The sequence below is a fragment of the Salvelinus fontinalis genome, chromosome 16 (genome assembly GCF_029448725.1).
Source record: "Salvelinus fontinalis isolate EN_2023a chromosome 16, ASM2944872v1, whole genome shotgun sequence".
Taxonomy (NCBI): domain Eukaryota; kingdom Metazoa; phylum Chordata; class Actinopteri; order Salmoniformes; family Salmonidae; genus Salvelinus; species Salvelinus fontinalis.
This window is the reverse complement of record NC_074680.1, coordinates 53155692-53178191: the sequence shown is the minus strand read 5'-3', so window position 1 is coordinate 53178191 and position 22500 is coordinate 53155692. Positions and strand designations below refer to the sequence as shown.

General features: G+C 41.2%; 1 protein-coding gene across 1 annotated transcript in view; it reads right to left on the bottom strand.

Annotated features, from left to right (window-relative positions):
- LOC129813406 (piezo-type mechanosensitive ion channel component 2-like) overlaps positions 1-22500 on the bottom strand; it is a 57978-nt gene that overhangs the window by 34069 nt on the left and 1409 nt on the right. Inside the window, exons 2-15 of the mRNA XM_055865742.1 lie at positions 20979-21222; positions 20165-20264; positions 19646-19817; positions 17694-17783; positions 16082-16281; positions 15673-15765; positions 14433-14539; positions 14115-14213; positions 12744-12864; positions 11745-11810; positions 11315-11481; positions 10731-10936; positions 10138-10314; positions 472-949 (exon numbers count right to left, since the gene is read on the bottom strand). Coding sequence (XP_055721717.1) covers positions 472-949; positions 10138-10314; positions 10731-10936; positions 11315-11481; positions 11745-11810; positions 12744-12864; positions 14115-14213; positions 14433-14539; positions 15673-15765; positions 16082-16281; positions 17694-17783; positions 19646-19817; positions 20165-20264; positions 20979-21222 — 2320 coding nt within the window. The remainder of the gene's footprint in view (positions 1-471; positions 950-10137; positions 10315-10730; positions 10937-11314; positions 11482-11744; positions 11811-12743; positions 12865-14114; positions 14214-14432; positions 14540-15672; positions 15766-16081; positions 16282-17693; positions 17784-19645; positions 19818-20164; positions 20265-20978; positions 21223-22500) is intronic.

Genomic DNA, 22500 nt, shown 5'->3' with positions numbered 1-22500 from the left:
ACACCAACCCGACCCCAACCCGGCCCCAACCCGGCCCCAACCCGGCCCCAACCAGACACCAACCCGGCCCCAACCCGACCCCAACCCGGCCCCAACCCGGCCTCAACCCGACACCAACCCGACACCAACCCGGCCCCAACCCGACACCAACCCGGCCTCAACCCGACACCAACCCGACCCCAACCCGGCCCCAACCCGGCCTCAACCCGACACCAACCCGACACCAACCCGACAACAACCCGGCCCCAACCCGGCCCCAACCCGGCCTCAACCCGACACCAACCCGACACCAACCCGACACCAACCCGGCCCCAACCCGACACCAACCCGACACCAACCCGGCCCCAACCCGACACCAAAAAGCAAACGAAGCAGAAGCGGAAACACATATAACTTAAACATAAACTTCCTATAATGAATAAAGTTATAGAGGAACCCGGCACAGAATGACAAGGGATATAGACCACCAACCTTGCTGTAGCTGGGAGGCACATCAGCATCCGAGGTGTTTGGAGCGTCCGTGTCTGGGGTGTACAGCAGCCCCGCCCGGTCACGCTCTGCCCTATTCAAGTATTCTTGCCGGTCCTGGACACCCCCGTCGTCACTGTCAGTGGTACAGTCCTGGGACCCTGGTCGGGATCCTTGTTGAAGGGCCAGGAGGTTTGACGCTCCTTCCTCTACCCTGAAGGAGGGGCCCTCCCCTGGGCCTGGAGACCCCCATGGATCCCCCTGACCCTGGTACCGCTCCCTCTCCTCTGTGGTCTCTCCACCACCATCATCTCCTCCACCCCGCCAGGGGCTGTCTTCAGCCCCCTCTGCCCCCTCCGGAGGTGGGTGTCCCCAGGGTCCGTGCTGCCTGTCTTCCCCCTGGTCCTGTTCGTCCTCCACCTCATCGATGGTGTCGGTGGTGCCCTGCCGGGAGTACAGAGTGATGCACTGGGTCGTTTCACTGTGGGGGAGAGACAGACAGACAAACAGCGAGAGAGGATGTTACTGGACCCTGTACACAAAGTGGAGAGTATTCAGGTGACACTCACTCAACAGCCCAATGTAGCATTGTGTAGTTTTAGAGGTGGAGCAAAATATTTACTGTAGTTTGTGTGCTTTAAGTGTTTTGAGGAAACAGCAACAACATTTACAAGGACTGACAAACTACATGTAATGATAAGTGATAAATATAGCTGTGAGGAGCAATGGACGGGGGTCACAAGATGACAAAAAAGGACACAGAAAACAGTTGGATAAGAAAGCAAGCACTCTGTCACGCCCTGGCCTTAGTATTCTTTGTTTTCTTTATTATTTTAGTTAGGTCAGGGTGTGACATGGGGAATGTTTGTGTTTTGTCTCGTTTTGGGTGGTTATATGGTAAAGGGGGTGTTGGGTTTAGTGTATGAGTTTGTGTTGAGTGAATGTTTCTAGGTATGTCTATGGTTGCCTGAGTGGTTCTCAATCAGAGACAGATGTCTTTCATTTGTCTTTGATTGGGAGCCATATTTAAGGCAGCCATAGGCATCATGCGTTTGTGGGTAATTGTCTGTGTCTATGTTGCATGTTTGCACTTAGTCTTTGATAGCTTCACGTTCGTCTGTTTGTTGTTTTGTTTCGTTGTCCTTCTTCTAATAAAGAGAAGATGTATTTTCCACACGCTGCGCCTTGGTCCTCTCTCTCTCCCATTGACGATCGTGACACACTCTATCATGTAGGAACTATCTTCCTTTACGTGCAATTAATGAAAGCATGACCATGTTTATCTCTCAATACCACAAGGATGACGCAAGTGAAGTTTAGTCTAGTGCTGTAGGTTGGTTAGTGTGGCCGACTTTGAATGCAGCAACTAATCATTCTAAAATTAATTTAGACGCCAAATTATCAAATCAAATTTTATTGGTTACATACACATGGTTAGCAGATGTTAATGCGAGTGTAGCCGAAATGCTTGTGCTTCTAGTTCCGACAGTGCAGCAATATCTAACAGCTGTTTAACAGTCTGATGGCCTTGAGATAGAAGCTGCTTTTCAGTCTCTCTGTCCCAGCTTTGTTGCACCTGTACTGACCTCGCCTTCTGGATGATAGCGGGGTGAACAGGCAGTGGCTCGGGTGGTTGTTGTCCTTGATGATCTTTTTGGCCTTCCTGTGACATCGGGTGCTGTAGGTGTCCTGGAGGGCAGGTAGTTTGCCCCCGGTGATGCGTTGTGCAGACCGCACCACCCTCTGGAGAGCCTTGCGGTTGAGGGCGGTGCAGTTGCCGTACCAAGTGGTGATACAGCCCGACAGGATGTTCTCAATTGTGCATTTGTAAGTTTGTGAGGGTTTTTAGGTGAGAAGCCGAATTTCTTCAAACTCCTGAGGTTGAAGAGGCGTTGTTGCGCCTTCTTCACAACGCTGTCTGTGTGGGTGGACCAATTCAGTTTGTCCGTGATGTGTACGCCAAGGAACTTAAAGCTTTGTGGATAGGAGGGTGCTCCCTCTGCTGTTTCCTGAAGTCCACGATCATCTCCTTTTGTTTTGTTGACGTTGAGTGAGAGGTTGTTTTGCTGACACCACACTCCTAGTGCAGTCTATATACCAAAAATCCTTCATGAGAAGGAGATTGTAAAAGTATTTTTAGCATTAGCATATGTGCTAACATGCATCTATAGGTACAGTGCAGACATATTTTAATGCAATAACCCCCCCCCAAAAAAATATTAAAGACTGATGTAATGAGTCTAAATACAAAATCTAGAGTGAATCTGATATATGAGTAATGAATAAGTGAATCTGATATATGTGTAATGAATAAGTGAATCTGATATATGAGTAATGAATAAGTGAATCTGATATATGTGTAATGAATAAGTGAATCTGATATATGAGTAATGAATAAGTGAATCTGATATATGTGTAATGAATAAGTGAATCTGATATATGTGTAATGAATAAGTGAATCTGATATATGAGTAATGAATAAGTGAATCTGATATATGTTTAATGAATAAGTGAATCTGATATATGTGTAATGAATAAGTGAATCTGATATATGTGTAATGAATAAGTGAATCTGATATATGTGTAATGAATAAGTGAATCTGATATATGTGTAATGAATAAGTGAATCTGATATATGTGTAATGAATAAGTGAATCTGATATATGAGTAATGAATAAGTGAATCTGATATATGAGTAATGAATAAGTGAATCTGATATATGTGTAATGAATAAGTGAATCTGATATATGTGTAATGAATAAGTGAATCTGATATATGTGTAATGAATAAGTGAATCTGATATATGTTTAATGAATAAGTGAATCTGATATATGTTTAATGAATAAGTGAATCTGATATATGTTTAATGAATAAATGAATCTGATATATGTTTAATGAATAAGTGAATCTGATATATGTGTAATGAATAAGTGAATCTGATATATGTGTAATGAATAAGTGAATCTGATATATGTGTAATGAATAAGTGAATCTGATATATGAGTAATGAATAAGTGAATCTGATATATGTGTAATGAATAAGTGAATCTGATATATGAGTAATGAATAAGTGAATCTGATATATGAGTAATGAATAAGTGAATCTGATATATGTGTAATGAATAAGTGAATCTGATATATGTGTAATGAATAAGTGAATCTGATATATGAGTAATGAATAAGTGAATCTGATATATGTGTAATGAATAAGTGAATCTGATATATGAGTAATGAATAAGTGAATCTGATATATGAGTAATGAATAAGTGAATCTGATATATGTGTAATGAATAAGTGAATCTGATATATGAGTAATGAATAAGTGAATCTGATATATGAGTAATGAATAAGTGAATCTGATATATGTGTAATGAATAAGTGAATCTGATATATGTGTAATGAATAAGTGAATCTGATATATGTGTAATGAATAAGTGAATCTGATATATGTTTAATGAATAAGTGAATCTGATATATGTTTAATGAATAAGTGAATCTGATATATGTTTAATGAATAAATGAATCTGATATATGTTTAATGAATAAGTGAATCTGATATATGTGTAATGAATAAGTGAATCTGATATATGTGTAATGAATAAGTGAATCTGATATATGTGTAATGAATAAGTGAATCTGATATATGAGTAATGAATAAGTGAATCTGATATATGTTTAATGAATAAGTGAATCTGATATATGTGTAATGAATAAGTGAATCTGATATATGAGTAATGAATAAGTGAATCTGATATATGTTTAATGAATAAGTGAATCTGATATATGTTTAATGAGGAGAAGATGATTGCAGATGACTTTGAGCATTAGCGTTACAAATTCAAAGAATTAGTTGTTAATAGTTTCCTTGTTTTTTTTCTTCAGATATCAATACTATATTCCTCTTAGGGACGTCCATGATAGCGATGACAAGTTTATAGAGCATTGTGTTTGGTACAAATAATTTCCTAAATTCTAGACCTCACCTCAATCTGGTAATGAATGGTGTGGCTGTTGCATAGTCTTTCCTTGCAGCACGACTGGACAATAATCAAGATAAGATAAAACTAGAGCCCGGGGCACTTTTCTTGTGGAATGTGTTGTCAAAAAAACAAAAACCAGAGCATCTCTTTACTACGGACAGACCTCTCCCCATCTTTACAACCATTGAATCTATATGTGTTGACCATGACAGTTTACAATTTAACAGTTGAGGAGAGACTGACTGCATCACTTCTTCTTTTTATAAGAAACATTAATGTGTTGTAAATTGCAAACTGTTTGCATAGTCAACTTACACACAGCTCTGACACACACACTTACCCCACCAGACATGCCACCAGGGGTCTTTTCACAGTCCCCAAATCCAGAACAAATTCAACAAAACGTACCGTATTATATAGAGCCCTTATTGCATGGAACTTCCTTCCATCTCATATTGCTCAAATGAACAGCAAACCTGACCTAGATAGTTTGTGTGTATGTATTGATGTGTAGGCTACGTGTGCCATTTTTACATTTATCTAGTTCTGTCCTTGAGCTGTTCTTGTCTATTGATGTTATGTATTATGTCATGTTTCATGTTTTGTGTGGAAGAGTAATGGGGATTTTAATCAAATACCAAATAGGCCACTGCAGAGTATATTTACAGTGGTTTAAATGGACACGTAAAATCTGATTTTTGACGTTCAGAGAATGCCATGAAGACGGAAACGCCCCTTTGTGACCGGAGGGTATAAAACTTGTAAGTTAAGAATTTACACACAGACTAAGTTAACTGCAGCCAAGGTCTACTGGATAGTCGTGTTCCCAAAACGCAACATGAGGTTGAGGACAAAGGAACCAGGGCTATGGTTGATTACTTTATGGCTCTCCGGGTTCCCTGGGGGCGTAGATCCTCATTTATCATGTGAGGAATGTATTTCTCTTGTTGCTAACGTTACTTTGCTACCTGTCAACTTTATATTTTTTACTTTTTAATTACCGTTCTATATTTACATTTTTTTCCCTTCCTCAACTTTTTTCATTCAAATTTTTCGCCCGGACGCTTAATCTGGACATGGTTCTACAGGACCTGTAGTAATATTAACATTATGCCTTCTAATTGCAGTCGCTGTACTCATAATATACAGGAGAACGATCGCCTCACGGCGAGGATAGCTGTGCTGCAAGCCCAGCTTCAGATGCAATCGTTAGGCAAGGGTCATTTCAGTGTAGGAAAGGATGAAACAGCGTCTGTGCCACCAGTAAGTACAGATAGTAACGTTAGTATAAATCCCTTCGCACAGTCCCCGCAGCCGGACAACTTTCTCATGGCTTCTGGAGGGAAATGCTGTAGGAATGCTCAACCGGTGTCGCTCATTCAGCCGACAGAAACTTTCAACCGGTTTTTCCCATTAAGCAACGAGTCGCTGTCAGAGGCCGAGCCTCTCTGGTCTCTCTTCCACCCGTTACGGGGTCTGAGACGCCGAAGCCTCCCACCATTAGCTCTGAAAAATTGAAAACCCTAGTCATTGGCGACTCCATTACCCGCAGTATTAGACTTAAAAAGAATCATCAGCGATCATACACTGTTTACCAGGGGGCAGGGCTACCGACGTTAAGGCTAATCTGAAGATGGTGCTGGCTAAGGCTAAAACTGGCGAGTGTAGAGAGTATAGAGATATTGTTATCCACGTCGGCACCAACAATGTTAGGATGAAACAGTCAGAGGTCACCAAGCGCAACATAGCTTCAGCGTGTAAATCAGCTAGAAAGATGTGTCGACATCGAGTAATTGTCTCTGGCCCCCTCCCAGTTAGGGGGAGTGATGAGCTCTACAGCAGAGTCTCAAAACTCAATCTCTGGTTGAAAACTGTTTTCTGCCCCTCCCAAAATATATAATTTGCAGGTAACTCACACACAAACAGGACCAAGCCTGGCCTGCTGAGGAGTGACGGACTCCATCCTAGCTGAAGGGGTGCTCTCATCTTATCTATCAACATAGACAGGGCTCTAACTCCTCTAGCTCCACAATGAATTAGGGTGCAGGCCAGGCAGCAGGCTGTTAGCCAACCTGCCAGCTTAGTGGGGTCTGCCACTAACACAGTCAGTGTAGTCAGCTCAGCTATCCCCATTGAAACCGTGTCTGTGCCTCGATCTATGTCGGGCAAAACTAAACATGGCGGTGTTTGCTCTAGCAATCTCACTGGAATAAAAACCTCCTCCATTGCTGTCATTATTGAAAGAGATTGTGGTGTCTCACATCTCAAAATAGGGCTACTTAATGTTAGATCCCTCACATCTCTAAATAGGGTACTACTTAATGTTAGATCCCTCACTTCCAGACAGTTATAGTCAATGAACTAATCTCTGATCATAATCTTGATGTGATTGGCCTGACTGAAACATGGCTTAAGCCTGATGAATTGACTGTGTTAAATGAGGCCTCTCCTCCTGTTTACACTAGTGACCATATCCCCCGTGCATCCCGCAAAGGTGGAGGTGTTGCTAACATTTACGATAGCAAATTTAAATGTACAAAAAAAAAAATATGCGTTTTCGTCTTTTGAGCTTCTAGTCATGAAATCTATGCAGCCTACTCAATCACTTTTTATAGCTACTGTTTACAGGCCTCCTGGGCCATATACAGCATTCCTCACTGAGTTCCCAGAATTCCTATCAGACCTTGTAGTCATGGCAGATAATATTCTAATTTTTGGTGACTTTTATATTCACATGGAAAAGTCCACAGACCCACTCCAAAAGGCTTTCGGAGCCATCATCGACTCAACGGGTTTTGTCCAACATGTCTCTGGACCTACTTGTTTTTCCTCATAGTCCTGGACTATCGGACCACCATTTTATTACGTTTGCAATCACAAAAAATTATCTGCTCAGACCCCAACCAAGGATCATCAAAAGCCGTGCTATAAATTCACGGACAACCCAAAGATTCCTAAATGCCCTTCCAGACTCCCTCCACCTACCCAAGGACGTCAGAGTACAAAAATCAGTTAACCACCTAACTGAGGAACTACATTCAGCCTTGCGTAATACCCTAGATGTAGCCGCACCCCTAAAAACAAAAAACATTTGTCATAAGAAACTAGCTCCCTGGTATACAGAAAATACCCGAGCCCTGAAGCAAGCTTCCAGAAAATTGGAACGGAAAATGGCGCTACACCAAAACTGGAAGTCTTCCGACTAGCTTGGAAAGACAGTACCGTGCAGTATCGAAGAGCCCTCATTGCTGCTTGAATCATCCTATTTTTCCAACTTAATTGAGGAGAATAAGAACAATCCAAAATGTATTTTTGATATTGTCGCAAGCGAACTAAAAAGCAGCATCCCTCCTTCAGTAGTGAAGTGACAGTGAAGTGACACTGATGAAACTAGTCATGGCCTCTAAACCTTCAAGCTGCATACTGGACCCTATTATAACTAAATTACTGAAAGAGCTGCTTCCTGTGCTTGGCCCTCCTTTGTTGAACATAATAAACCTCAGTGCCGCTTTTGATACCAAACATAATGTGAAATTTGCGGACGACAGCTGTACATTTCGATGAAGCCCCAAAATTGGCCTCCCTGGAAGCCTGCAGAAATAAGGAAGTGGATGGTGGCACATTTTTCACTTTTAAACTCGGACAAAACAGAGATGATAGTTCTAGGTCCCAAGAAACAAAGAGATCTTCTGTTGGATCTGACATTTAATCGTGTTGGTTGTACAGTCGTCTCAAATAAAACTGTGAAGGACCTCGGTGTTACTCTGGACCCTGATCTCTCTTTTGACGAACATATCAAGACTGTTTCAAGGACAGCTTTTTTCCATCTACGTAACATTGCAAAAATCAGAAACTTTCTGTCCAAAATTGATGCAGAAAAATGTATCCATGCTTTTGTCACTTTTAGGTTAGACTACTGCAATGCTCTGCTTTCCGACTACCCGGATAAAGCACTAAATTAACTTCAGTTAGTGCTAAACACGGCTGCTAGAATCTTGGCTAGAACCAAACAATTTGATCATATTACTCCAGTACTAGCCTCTCTACACTGGCTTCCTGTTAAGGCTAGGGCTGATTTCAAATGTTTACTGCTAACCTACAAAGCATTGCATGGCCTTGCTCCTACCTATCTTTCCGATTTGGTCCTGCCGTACATACCTACACGTACGCAATGGTCACAAGATGCAGGCCTCCTTATTGTTTCTAGAATTTCTAAGCAAACAGCTGGAGGCAGGGCTTTCTCCTGTAGAGCTCAATTTTTATGGAATGGTCTGCCTACCCATGTGAGGAGAGACGCAGACTCAGTCTCGACCTTTAAGTCTTTATTGAAGACTCTTCAGTAGGTCCTATGATTGAGTGTAGTCTGGCCCAGTGGTGTGAAGGTGAACAGAAAGGCACTGGAGCAACGAACAGCCCTTGCTGTCTCTGCCTGGCCGGTTCCCCTCTCTCCACTGGGATTCTCTGCCTCTAACCCTATTACAGGGGCTGAGTCACTGGCTTACTGGTGCTCTTCCATGCCTTCCCTAGGAGGGGTGTGTCACTTGAGTGGGTTGAGTCACTGATGTGATCTTCCTGTCCGGGTTGGCGCCCCCCTCGGGTTCGTGCCATGGGGGAGATCTTCATGGGCTTTACTCAGCCTTGTCTCAGGGTAGTAAGTTGGTGGTTTGAAGATATGAACGTTTTAACATCTTGATTGACTGTATCTAAGAAGGTGAATTCCAGAAGAACCAGACAGTTATTCTCTTCAAATCATCGATTGTCTACACGGCCTTCCTACCCAAGCTGGGAGCGTCAACACGGGCTGATTAACCTCCTGAGAAAACTACTCTCAGAACGAGTTCAAGGAACAGACAACCAAGAAAAAGGAAAGTGTGACATCGTGTGGACAATCAGAGACTTACACCCGGTAATGGAGGAGACGCCGCCATCGGAGTAGAAGGTCGTCAGCTAAACCTCCTAAGCGGAACTCAGTCCACGAAGAAGAAGAGAAACCCAACGGAGACTTTCAACAAGTAAATACATTCATTATAATTCTGACCCATAAGAGCGGCTGTTCGGGGCAAGGTGTTAGGGCTAAAACTAAGCATAGTTTACAAATGTATCTAAGTGTGCTTTTCTCTCATGCACTCTCTCTCTCTCTCTCTCTTTCTAAATCCCCATCTTGTGTAACACGTGTCATATCGTGTTGGTCCACTAGGGACCGGTTCGTTGTACTAAGTTCTAATCAATAGCCCAGACTGTGTGTTTGTGTATCTTATATTATCACTTAGCTTGTTAGTAAATAAATAATCAACTCAATTGGTGTGGTAAGGAATGATTTAGTGAGACCCGGAATTATGCGATGTTAAGAATGAGACTGATTAGGAAATTAATTAATCAGTGACTGCTAGGAAATAGATCTTCTGATATTCTTTAAGTTCATTTGGGGAACGGTAACTCATTAAAAAAACTTTTCCCATGGTGCCCCAGGTTACTGAGTTAATGGTTACCTGATTAATTTGATCACGTAATTATAAACATAGTTAATTATTCGATGAATAGCATTTGTCACATGAATAATAATAACGTCATGACAGAAGGAACAGGAGGATGAGAAAGGAGAGGAGGGGATGAGGAGGCGAAAGAAGAGAGTGACAAAAGAGGATGGAAGAGGAGGTGAAGGAGAAAGATTTCAGCTTGGACCAGGCACCTGGACACTTGGCTGCTGCTGCTGTCAGTCGATTTGGAGGCGTCCAGGCCGTAAATCTTACGGAGTTTTGGCCGGGCACGCTCACTGGTTTTGGGAATGTGAACGTCTGATGGCATTCCGTCCAGCTCGTCCAGCGTGTCTTGGCGGGAGAACAGCATGGTGGCCTCAGTGTAGGCACTGATGCGATAAAGAGATGGAGAGATGAGAAATAAATGAGTGGAATGACACAATGGTTACAACATGGCTTCCACATGACACACATGTGGAAGTTTACAAAAGGTAAGGGGGTGATGTGATTTCTCATCGCTCATGCTGAAGATGCTGATCAAGCCCTAGAAATAGATATAGAATGCAATAATAGGATTTATCCAGTACTCTGCTCAGTCTTTTTTTCTGCTTTTTATTTGGAGACTTTTGTATTTGGTGTTTGATTCTTGATTGATATTTTTATTGTTGAGGAGAGTCAGCAAGTAAGCATTTCTCTGTACTGTGTGCATCTGACCAATAAACGGTAATTTTATGCTCAAACCCTACACCCCAACCCGAGCACTCCGTTCTGATGCCTCAGGTTAGTTCACGTCCGATACACTTACCTGGATATGCTGTCTCGTGATGCCAAAGATGCCATGCTGTCCTGGCTCTCCATGCGATAGTCGCCTCTCCTCCTGCGGACCCTGTGAGACCCCCCCGACGCACTGTCCTCCTCACTGAGCCGGTCCAGGCTGGACCCCCGGGACATGCTCATACGCATCTGCTTCTGGTAGAACATGTGGATACTCTCTCTGGACGGGACGTTGCCCTGCAGGGGGGGAGGAGGTTAGATCAGGATAGTCATTTCATCTCCGTTTTGTTTTCTAGTTTGCTATATAACAAAGTAAAAAAAATCGGATCTAACTATTTACAGAGTGTTTATGTAAGACAAGATACTCAAAGGGGAGGCAGGTCGCCTAGTGGTTAGAGTGTAGGGGCGGCAGCGTAGCCTAGTGGTTAGAGCATTGGACTGCAAGATCGAATCCCCGAGCTGACAAGGTTAAAAAATCTGTCGTTCTGCCCCTGAAAAAGGCAGTTAACCCACTGTTTTCTAGGCCGTCATTGAAAATAAGAATTTGTTATTGACTAACTTGCCTGGTTAAGTAAAGGTTAAGTAAAAAGAGAGAGTGACAGCAGAAAGTAGTACCTTTTTGACCTCTCTAGTGAGCATGCATCTCTCAATACGCAGCACGGTGGAGATGTCTATGTGTTCTCTACACACGTTGTTCATCCACTTGGTGAAGCTCTCCACCATGGTCTGGAACAACACCCAGGTGAACTTGATGATGTTGAACACTCGCTTCAGGATGTTGTCTGGTGGTACGTGGAAAGAGATTTACATTTTTGCAGCAGACAATCTTATCCAAAGTGACATCGGGGCACTCAACTAAACTAGCTAAAACACCCATGATCCAGATCCTCGTCATCACAATCATAGATTCTGAGTAGACTATAGTAAGAACCTATAATATATATATAGAATATATATAGAATACCAAGACTGGTGGTTGTCCCTCCGTGTAAGTGGCTGTGTATATACATATACACCAGTATTTGAAAGGGTCTGTGACACCCACCTGGTCCGTCAGACTTCTTCTTCTGTGTTCCCTCCTGATCTTCCTCCATCTCTATAGTCACATGACCTGCACAGAATAACACAACAAAACAACAAAACAAAATTGTAGTGTATTTTTTCCCCCCAGGTAAGTTAACTGAGAACACATTCTCATTTACAGCAACAACCTGGGAAATAGTTACAGGGGAGAGGAGGGGGGATGAATGAGCCAATTGTAAACTGGGGATTATTAGGTGAACATGATGGTTTGATGGCCAGATTGGGAATTTAGCCAGGACACCAGGGGTTAACACCCCTACTCTTACGATAAGTGCCATGGGATCTTTAGTGAACACAGAGAGTCAGGACACCCACTTAACACCCCATCCAAAAGACAGCACCCTACACAGAGCAATGTCCCCAATCACTGCCCTGGGGACATTTTTTTAGACCAGAAGAAAAGGTGCCTTCCAACACCACTTCCTGCAGTATCTGGACTCCCATCCAGGGACCAACCAGGACCAACCCTGCTTAGCTTCAGAAGCAAGTCAGCAGTGGGATGCTGGGTGATATGCTGCTGGCCAAGTTACAGAGAGTAACACAACAATTCAATCAATTACAGTAGATTTGGGTTAAAATTAGTGAGTGTGAGAACCCCTTCTACTGGACATCTTGGGGTAGTCGTCAGGGATGTCCTTTCTCCCCCCTGCTTTTCGCTTTCACAAACAAGCCTTACGTTATCTACGTGAATTAAGAGGTTGGTGAATCAAGCATAAAGTGTAGCATAAAGGGATCTTGTAAAATAACGATGCTTTTTGAATCATCACAGATTAAAGACTGATCTTCCGTGAGAACTAAGGAAGTAGCATGAGTCCTCGGAGGTTGTAAGAACAGAATGATGCGTTGACCTATTCTCGTGATCTTCTTCTGAAACTGTGCTATTTGGTCAAATGATGTATGCTGATGATTTTCTTTATATCAGTGACTCTGTTATAACACTCCTTGATATCTCTTAACTTACCTTCCTTCTTGTCCTTCTTGTGTTTGTCTCTCTTGGTGTACCTCTTCCAGAACTTACGCTTCTCTTTGCTTCGTTCCTTCATGGCTGCCTTGGAGTCTGTTATCCAAGCATGGTAGACAAACTGGGATCGTACAGTACAGGAAGCACAATGTTAGTTTGGACATAAAGGGAAGGATCCTGATTCGCTCTTAACTGTGACTTTCGCAAAATGATGTATTGAGTCATGTGTTGATACATGTATTGATTCATGTGTTAATTAATGTATTGATTCATGTCAATTCATGTATTGTTCATGTATTGATTCATGTATTGATTCGCGTTGATTCATGTAATGATTAATGTATTGATTTGTGTTGATTCATGTATTGTTCATGTTTTGATTCATGTATTAATTCTCATTGATTAATGTAATGATTCATGTATTGATTTGTATTGATTCATGTATTGATTCATGTATTTTTTCGTGTTGATTCATATATAGATGACAATTTGTACAGGAAAAAAATAGTTATGCACACAGATCTCAAGGATTCAGGCCAATCACACCGATCTCAAGGATTCAGGCCAATCACACAGATCTCAAGGATTCAGGCCAATCAAAGGAGTGCTACGGTCAAAGCGGGAACACTCAAAGGCAAATAAAACAAGAGCAAATGGCAAGCCAGGTGACCATTAGTTAACCCTTTAAACCACAGACAAATCAAAACAATCGAGATCTGAGTCACAAAGAAAATATGACAATTTTAGAGTGTTTTTGCTTCACTGCACATCAGTACAAAAGGTAGACGCCCACCTGCGATTTATGGTGTTTTACACTCTTATATTGTAATTTGTAACAATGGCTTCATCGTGACTAGGCGACAATATCGAAGCCTCTATTGTAAATATTTTTAACCTTGTACAGACTCTAGTACAATAGAGCAAACCACCCCACAATCTCAAATGTGTGATAACAACACCAATGCATTTTCTGAGACCTGTTGGTAAAAGGCTCAAGTTCATGCAAACTGCTTCAAAACAATCTGTCACTTAAAACACATGACAGAAGGACCACTGTAGTTCCATCCCCATCCAGTCTGGAATATTTCGGATATTTTTTGTTTCTAAATGGATATGGTATTGGATCGGATATGGGATGGAAAGACAGTTGGCTATACATGCATTGGCCTTCATTGAAACAGCATATCTACACAAAACAGGCTGAGGACACAGGATACAGTCTACACAGGCTGTGGTAAGAAGAGATACAGGCTGAGGACACGGGATACAGTCTACACAGGCTGTGGGGTAAGAGGAGATACAGGCTGAGGACACAGGATACAGTCTACACAGGCTGTGGTAAGAGGAGATGCTGAATCTGTTATTTGGTACCTTGGCTGCCCTGATTACATACTGAAGGATGGTTTTGGGCAGTTTAATGATAGATCTGGGCAGAGCTATAAGGGCTGAGGCAAACTTCCCAATTGCTCGCTGAAGAGGATGGATAAAGGGTGGTAAGGGTAGTTAGTAGAAAACAGAAAGATGAAAGTACATATCTTTTCCAACACTAGTAGTGGCAACAGATAATCTGATACTAAACTAGACAATATTGACAATGAAATACAATGAAATATTTCACACTACAGTAATACGGCGCAACTACTTTAGTATAGTGAGGAAACGTTGACGCTGGTCTGGTCTGGAGCTCACCTGAAACGCTGACTTCTTGGGCAGCTCTTGATCCTCTCTTTTCTCCTCCTCTTCCTCCTCTTCTTCACTGTCAGTTTCAAACAAGTAATAATCTCCACTTCTCACCACTGATGAGTAGAGAGCAAGGTGCTGTTAATATTAACTGGAGGAAAGGGCTTGAAAGCAGGTGATGTTTTGGGGTGTTGAGAGTCTGTAAACTAGGTAAGTGTGAGACAGCAGAGGTTGGTTGTATTCAAAAAGCCTACTAGTGGGATGAAGTTGATAAGGGAAAGCAAACACAATGTTAGACACACAATATTAGCATATTAGTTTGTTTACTAAGACATGGCATAGATTGAGGTGATTTGGGCAGACCTTTAAAAGAATTGTAATAGTTGAAACTGACTTATGTCCTTGAACAGAAGAGCCATAATGGGGGGGGGGGGGACAGGAAGAGAGGAGGATGCTGGGTAATATATGAATGGGGTTAGGATGAGGGGTGAACTGGGTAAATCATATAATGAACGCAACGATATGACGGGGTGATCCTAAGAAATCAATTCAACTGAGACACACCACAGAGAACAACTGAGACACACCTCAGAGAAACGTGGGTTTAGTTTTCTACAGCTTTTCAATGTCAATTTTGAAACTTGTTTTTCCTTATTAAAACCTTCAAACCTTATTAAATGTGGATCGTTCTGATCAGTATTGCTCAGTTTTCCCCTCGTGCGAGACACATATATTGGTGATCATGACTATAACAGAGACATAATCCTTCACCCTTCATTCTTCCAAGAAAGAAAGAATGAAAAGGGAGAAGGCACTTTGCTCTGTCTAATAGAATCTTTCACAACGAGAGATTCCCTACTGTGGCCTCACCAGGACCACAACCACAAACATCACAGGCATCAGTTATTTTCTTTTCTCTCGTGGGAAATAGTCTATTTATGGCCCCCATTGCCATTAGTTGAGGCATATTGTAGTATTGTCTTATTTAATTCCAGCAAATCTGACCACTATCCCGTCTGTATATTTCTGATGTTTTACGGTTCATCAATCAGTCGAACAATTAACTAATCAATTAATTAATGAATCGAGGGGCCTTAAATAGAGACAGAAAAGGACTGAGGTCTGGATGGAACATTGACGTTTGTTTTGGGTCGTCTGGAGCCCAGGTGCAGTATGGGGATCCTCTGATAGTTCTGGTCAAGGACACAACAGTCAATCAGAGCGGAGAAAGAAGGAGGGGTCAACCTACTGGAGGCGTGGTCAACCCAAGGCCGCCACCACTGCCTTTTTTTAGTCTTGGCTGTTTCTTTCACTTTCTCTTTCTCTCTTTCTCGCTCTGCTCCTAAAATAAAAATGGTTTCACATGTAGATCAATTATGCTTTATATTGCAAAAATATTTCTTCATTCAGACTTTGTGCAAGTTAAACGGTATCTTTAAAAAAATATATATATATATCTTCATGAAGCATTGTGACCACAACATTGTTTGCAGTAATGATATTATAATGATTGGGATGGTATGAAAATCTACTCCAGGGTTTCCTAAACGTGCCATGAGAACTAACCAACACCCAGTCTATATTGATTAGCCATTCCACCTAGTTTTAACATCAGTACTCCTAGAGAGACGTTAAGAGCCTTCATCATGATACAGTACCATCATCCTCTTCCTCCTGCTCCTGTGGCTGGATGGGGTTCTGTCTGTCCCCTGACTCCTGTGGCTGGATGGGGTACTCTCTGTCCCCTGACTCCTGTGGCTGGATGGGGTTCTCTCTGTCCCCAGATTCCTGAGCCAGGCTCAACATCTTTTTCTTCCCACTCTTAAACTTCTCCTGGCGCTGCTTTATACGGTCCATCCTGAGAGGGAGAGAGACGGAGACAGAAAGATGTTTGAATGACAACACTCAGTTCGATCTATCAAGAGAAAGCAGACAAGGTTTCTCTCTCTTCTTCCATGTTTCTAGAACAATATTGAAAGAAAGCAAATACTATTTGGACCATTTGGCCTGTTAGAGGCTGGATAAGGGTTATGTAAATAGATAACGGCTGGATAAAGGTTAGGTTAAAAAATAAAGGTTTAAAGGGAAGGTTAATAGGTAAGGGCTGGATAAAGGTTAGGTTAATAGATAAAGGTTTAAAGGGAAGGTTAATAGATAAAGGTTTAAAGGGAAGGTTAATGGATAAAGGTTTAAAGGTTAGGTTAATAGATAAAGGTTTACAGGTTAATAGATAAAGGTTTAAAGGTTAATAGATAAAGGTTTAAAGGGAAGGTTAATAGGTAAAGGTTTAAAGGTTAGGTTAATAGATAAAGGCTGGATAAAGGTTAATAGATAAAGGTTTAAAGGTTAGGTTAATAGATAAAGGTTTAAAGGGAAGGTTAATAGATAAAGGTTTAAAGGTTAATAGATAAAGGTTTAAAGGTTAGGTTAATAGATAAAGGTTTAAAGGGAAAGTTAATAGATAAAGGTTTAAAGGGAATGTTAGTAGATAAAGGTTTAAAGGGAAGGTTAATGGATAAAGGTTTAAAAGGAAGGTTAATGGATAAAGTTTTAAAAGGAAAAATTAATAGATAAAGGTATGAAGGTTAGGTTAATAGATAAAGGTTTAAAGGTTAGGTTAATAGATAAAGGTTTAAAGGTTAGGTTAATAATAGATAAAGGTTTAAAGGGAAGGTTAATAGGTAAAGGTTTAAAGGTTAGGTTAATAGATAAAGGTTTAAAGGTTAGGTTAATAGATAAAGGTTTAAAGGGAAGGTTAATGGATAAAGGTTTAAAGGTTAGGTTAATAGATAAAGGTTTAAAGGTTAGGTTAATAGATAAAGGTTTAAAGGGAAGATTAATAGATAAAGGTTTAAAGGGAAGGTTATTAGGTAAAGGCTTGATAAAGGTTAGGTTAATAGATAAAGGCTGGATAAAGGTTAATAGATAAAGGTTTAAAGGGAAGGGTAATAGATAAAGGTTTAAAGGGAAGGTTAATAGGTAAAGGTTTAAAGGGAAGGTTAATAGATAAAGGTTTAAAGGGAAGGTTAATAGATAAAGGTTTAAAGGTTAGGTTAATAGATAAAGGCTGGATAAAGGGTAATAGATAAAGGTTTAAAAGTTTGGTTAATAGGTAAATGTATAAAGGTTTGGTTAATAGATAAAGGTTTAAAGGTTAGGTTAATAGGTAAAGGTTTAAAGGTTAGGTTAATAGATAAAGGCTGGATAAAGGGTAATAGATAAAGGTTTAAAGGGAAGGTCCATATCAAGCAGACGGCTGTTGTGACTTACTGTCTCTTCAGCTGTTCCATAGACTTGTTCTCTTCCTCCAGTCTGGCTCTGACTGCCTTCACTATAGTAGCCTGGAACAATTCAGCCCCTCTGAAACACACACATACATCATCACATCACAGATACATTACCATATCACAGATACATTATCACATCACAGATACATTACCATATCCCAGATACATTATCACATCACAGATACATTACCATATCCCAGATACATGATCACATCACATATACATTACCATATCACAGATACATGATCACATCACAGATATTGTACATTACCACATCACATATGCATTACCATATCACAGATACATTATCATATCACAGATACATTACCACATCACAGATACGTTACCATATCACAGATACTGTACATTACCACATCACATATGCATTACCATATCACAGATACATTATCATATCACAGATACATTACCACATCACAGATACGTTACCATATCACAGATACTGTACATTACCACATCACATATGCATTACCATATCACAGATACATTACCATATCACAGATACATTACCACATCACATATGCATTACCATATCACAGATACATTACCATATCACAGATACATTATCATATCACAGATACATTACTATATCACATATACGTTATCATATCACAGATACATTATCATATCACAGATACATTACCATATCACAGATACATTACCATATCACAGATACATTACCATATCACAGATACATGATCATATCACATATACGTTATCATCACAGTACTACAGCGGAGTGAGAACAGTTGCAAAGAGTTTGCTGGTGCAATGGAGGTCTATGGAACCACACTGGTGTGATGAGTAACCTGGTGTGATGAGTAACCTGGTGTGATGAGTAACCTGGTGTGATGAGTAACCTGGTGTGATGAGTAACCTGGTGCGATGAGTAACCTGGTGTGTTGAGTAACCTGGTGTGATGAGTAACCTGGTGTGATGAGTAACCTGGTGTGATGAGTAACCTGGTGTGATGAGTAACCTGGTGTGTTGAGTAACCTGGTGTGATGAGTAACCTGGTGTGATGAGTAACCTGGTGTGATGAGTAACCTGGTGTGATGAGTAACCTGGTGCGATGAGTAACCTGGTGCGATGAGTAACCTGGTGTGATGAGTAACCTGGTGTGTTGAGTAACCTGGTGTGTTGAGTAACCTGGTGTGATGAGTAACCTGGTGTGTTGAGTAACCTGGTGTGATGAGTAACCTGGTGTGATGAGTAACCTGGTGCGATGAGTAACCTGGTGCGATGAGTAACCTGGTGCGTTGAGTAACCTTGCCTGAGACCTAAAGACTTGAGTTAGCTCCCCAACCTAATGCCTAGACTTTAGCTCAGTTCTCTGCTGCCAGTGGCTGGAACGAATTGCAAAAATCGCTGAAGCTGGAGACTTTTATTTCCCTCACCAACTTTAAACATCTGCTATCTGAGCAGCTAACCGATCGCTGCAGCTGTACATAGTCCATCTGTAAATAGCCCACCCAATCTACCTACCTCATCCCCATACTGTTTTTATTTACCTTTCTGCTCTTTTGCACACCAGTATCTCTACTTGCACATCATCATCTGCTCATCTATCACTCCAGTGTTAATCTGCTAAATTGTAATTATTCGCTACTATGGCCTATTTATTGCCTACCTCCTCATGCCATTTACACACACTGTATATAGACTTTCTTTTTTTCTACTGTGTCATTGACTTGTTTATTGTGTTATTGGCTTGTTCGTTGTTTATTCCATGTGTAACTCTGTGTTGTTGTCTGTGTTACACTGCTTTGCTTTATTTTGGCCAGGTCGCAGTTGTAAATGAGAACTTGTTCTCAACTAGCCTAACTGGTTAAATAAAGGTGAAATTAAAAAATTTAAAAAACATTTTTTTGTGGCATTTAAAGGACCTGGGGTTTGGAACCCCAGTTGTGTTTATACCTGGAGGCCAGTATCTGTGAGGCCCTGATATCAGCCACCACATGTAGGAAGTAGTAACTCATGAAGACACGTCTCTGCAACAGCAGGAAGGCAAAACAGATACTGTCCCAGATGATACCAGCCTCGTCTTTGGGCAGATCACACTTCTTACCACCGTCCGCAGCTAGAGAGGAGACACACACACACATATACACACACACACATATACACATACACACATATACACACACACACACACACACACACACACACACACACACACACACACACACACACACACACACACACACACACACACACACACACACACACACACACACACACACACACACACACACACACACACACACACACACACACACACGGAACACCTTTAGTTGTATCATTTCTACATTTAATCTCCTTCTTAAAACACGTACATATTTAATTGATTAATTTTAACTGTTGAATGTCACTGAACTTCCTGACGTTTAGTGATCCGTTATTCAGTGAGAGACTTACGTGTGATGTCTCTGTTGATGACGACCTTGTACTCCTTGATGGTGCAGGCCAGACTGAGGAGCTGGATCAGCCAACAATTGTTGACCACCAGGACGTTGATGTAACCACAGGCCAGGATCTGATCACAACACAGAGACGAGGAATCAGATATACAGGCTGGCAGAAAGGTTTAAACAAGGACTCAGATCTACAGGGTGAATCAGATCTACAGGGTGAATCAGATCTACAGGGTGAATCAGATCTATACGGTGAATCAGATCTACAGGGTGAATCAGAACTACAGGGTGAATCAGAACTACAGGGTGAATCAGATCTACAGGGTGAATCAGATCTACAGGGTGAATCAGATCTACAGGATGAATCAGAACTACAGGGTGAATCAGAACTACAGGGTGAATCAGAACTACAGGGTGAATCAGATCTACAGGATGAATCAGAACTACAGGGTGAATCAGATCTACAGGGTGAATCAGATCTACAGGGTGAATCAGATCTACAGGATGAATCAGAACTACAGGGTGAATCAGATCTACAGGGTGAATCAGATCTACAGGGTGAATCAGAACTACAGGATGAATCAGAACTACAGGGTGAATCAGATCTACAGGGTGAATCAGATCTACAGGGTGAATCAGATCTACAGGGTGAATCAGATCTACAGGGTGAATCAGATCTACAGGGTGAATCAGATCAAACACCGGATGGAAGGACCCCTTTATGTAACATGACTTTGCGTATGATTGTAAAGCATCCACAGTATGTAGTGCTTATGAACACTTAAGAATGCTATATAAACCCTCTATAAGCTGCTCATAACCATGGTCCTACTCACAGACAGGATATTCTTCATGGTGATCACAAACACGTTATAGGCGATCAGGAAGTCCCAGTAGTGTAGGATCTTTTTGATTGGCTTGAGCAGCAGCTCCCCGCCGAACAGCAGGAAGTAGAAGCATCCCACCAGGTAGCCCAAACAGAAGAGGCTGATACGCGTGGTGCCGGTGATGAAGATGATGGTGAGGACGAACCAGAACAGGTAGCTGAACATGATCACCTTCAGCATGTCCAGGTAGGATCTGGTAAAAGGACCGGAGAGAAGGGGAAAAAGTGAAGGGCCAAGTTCAACGTGTTCAACGTGTTCAATGTGTTCAATGTATTCAACGTGTTCAATGTGTTTAATGTGTTCAACGTGTTCAATGTGTTCAATGTGTTTAATGTGTTCAACGTGTTCAATGTCTTCAATGTGTTTAATGTGTTCAACGTGTTCAATGTGTTTAATGTGTTCAACGTGTTCAATGTGTTTAATGTGTCCAATGTGTTCAATGTGTTCAACGTGTTCAATGTGTTTAATGTGTTCAACGTGTTCAATGTGTTTAATGTGTCCAATGTGTTCAATGTGTTCAATGTGTTCAATGTGTTTAATGTGTCCAATGTGTTCAATGTGTTTAATGTGTTCAACGTGTTCAATGTGTTTAATGTGTCCAATGTGTTCAATGTGTTTAATGTGTTCAACGTGTTCAATGTGTTTAATGTGTCCAATGTGTTGAATGTGTTTAATGTGTTTAATGTGTCCAACGTGTTCAATGTGTTCAATGTGTTTAATGTGTTCAACGTGTTCAATGTGTTTCATGTGTTCAATATGTTTAATGTGTCCAACGTGTTCAATGTGTTCAATGTGTCCAATGTGTTCAACGTGTCCAATGTGTTCAACGTGTTTAATGTGTTCAACGTGTTCAATGTGTTTAATGTGTCCAACGTGTCCAACGTGTTCAATTTTTTCATGTGTTTCATGTGTTCAACGTGTTCAATGTGTTCAACGTGTCCAATGTGTTCAACGTGTCCAATGTGTTCAACGTGTTCAATGTGTTCAATGTGTTCAACGTGTTTAATGTGTTCAATGTGTTCAAGTCTTTAGCTCAGTGTAATGCACAGACCCAGGTTCAAACCTCATCCCCTTTTCCCTGACCACTTTACCTAAATGGGAAAACCCCTTGTCTGTAATCATATAAGATATATCTTTAGGTCATTGAGCTACAGTAGGAAAAAGCATCATGTTGAGTGCACAGGAAAAATCTAAACAATGTTTGTGGTTGTTCTGTAATATAATCTGTAAATACATCCATCAATCACATCATTTGAACTAGATCAATAACGGTGAGGCTTACAGTAAGAGTCTGATTGTGATCGATCAATAAATGGAAATTACGGTTGATAATATAATATATGGAGTGGACAGGTATGTACTCTACTGAGAGAGAGAGAGAGAGAGAGAGAGAGAGAGAGAGAGAGAGAGAAAGAGAAAGTGAGAAAGAGAGAAAGAGAGAAAGAGAGAAAGAGAGAAAGGGAGAAAGAGA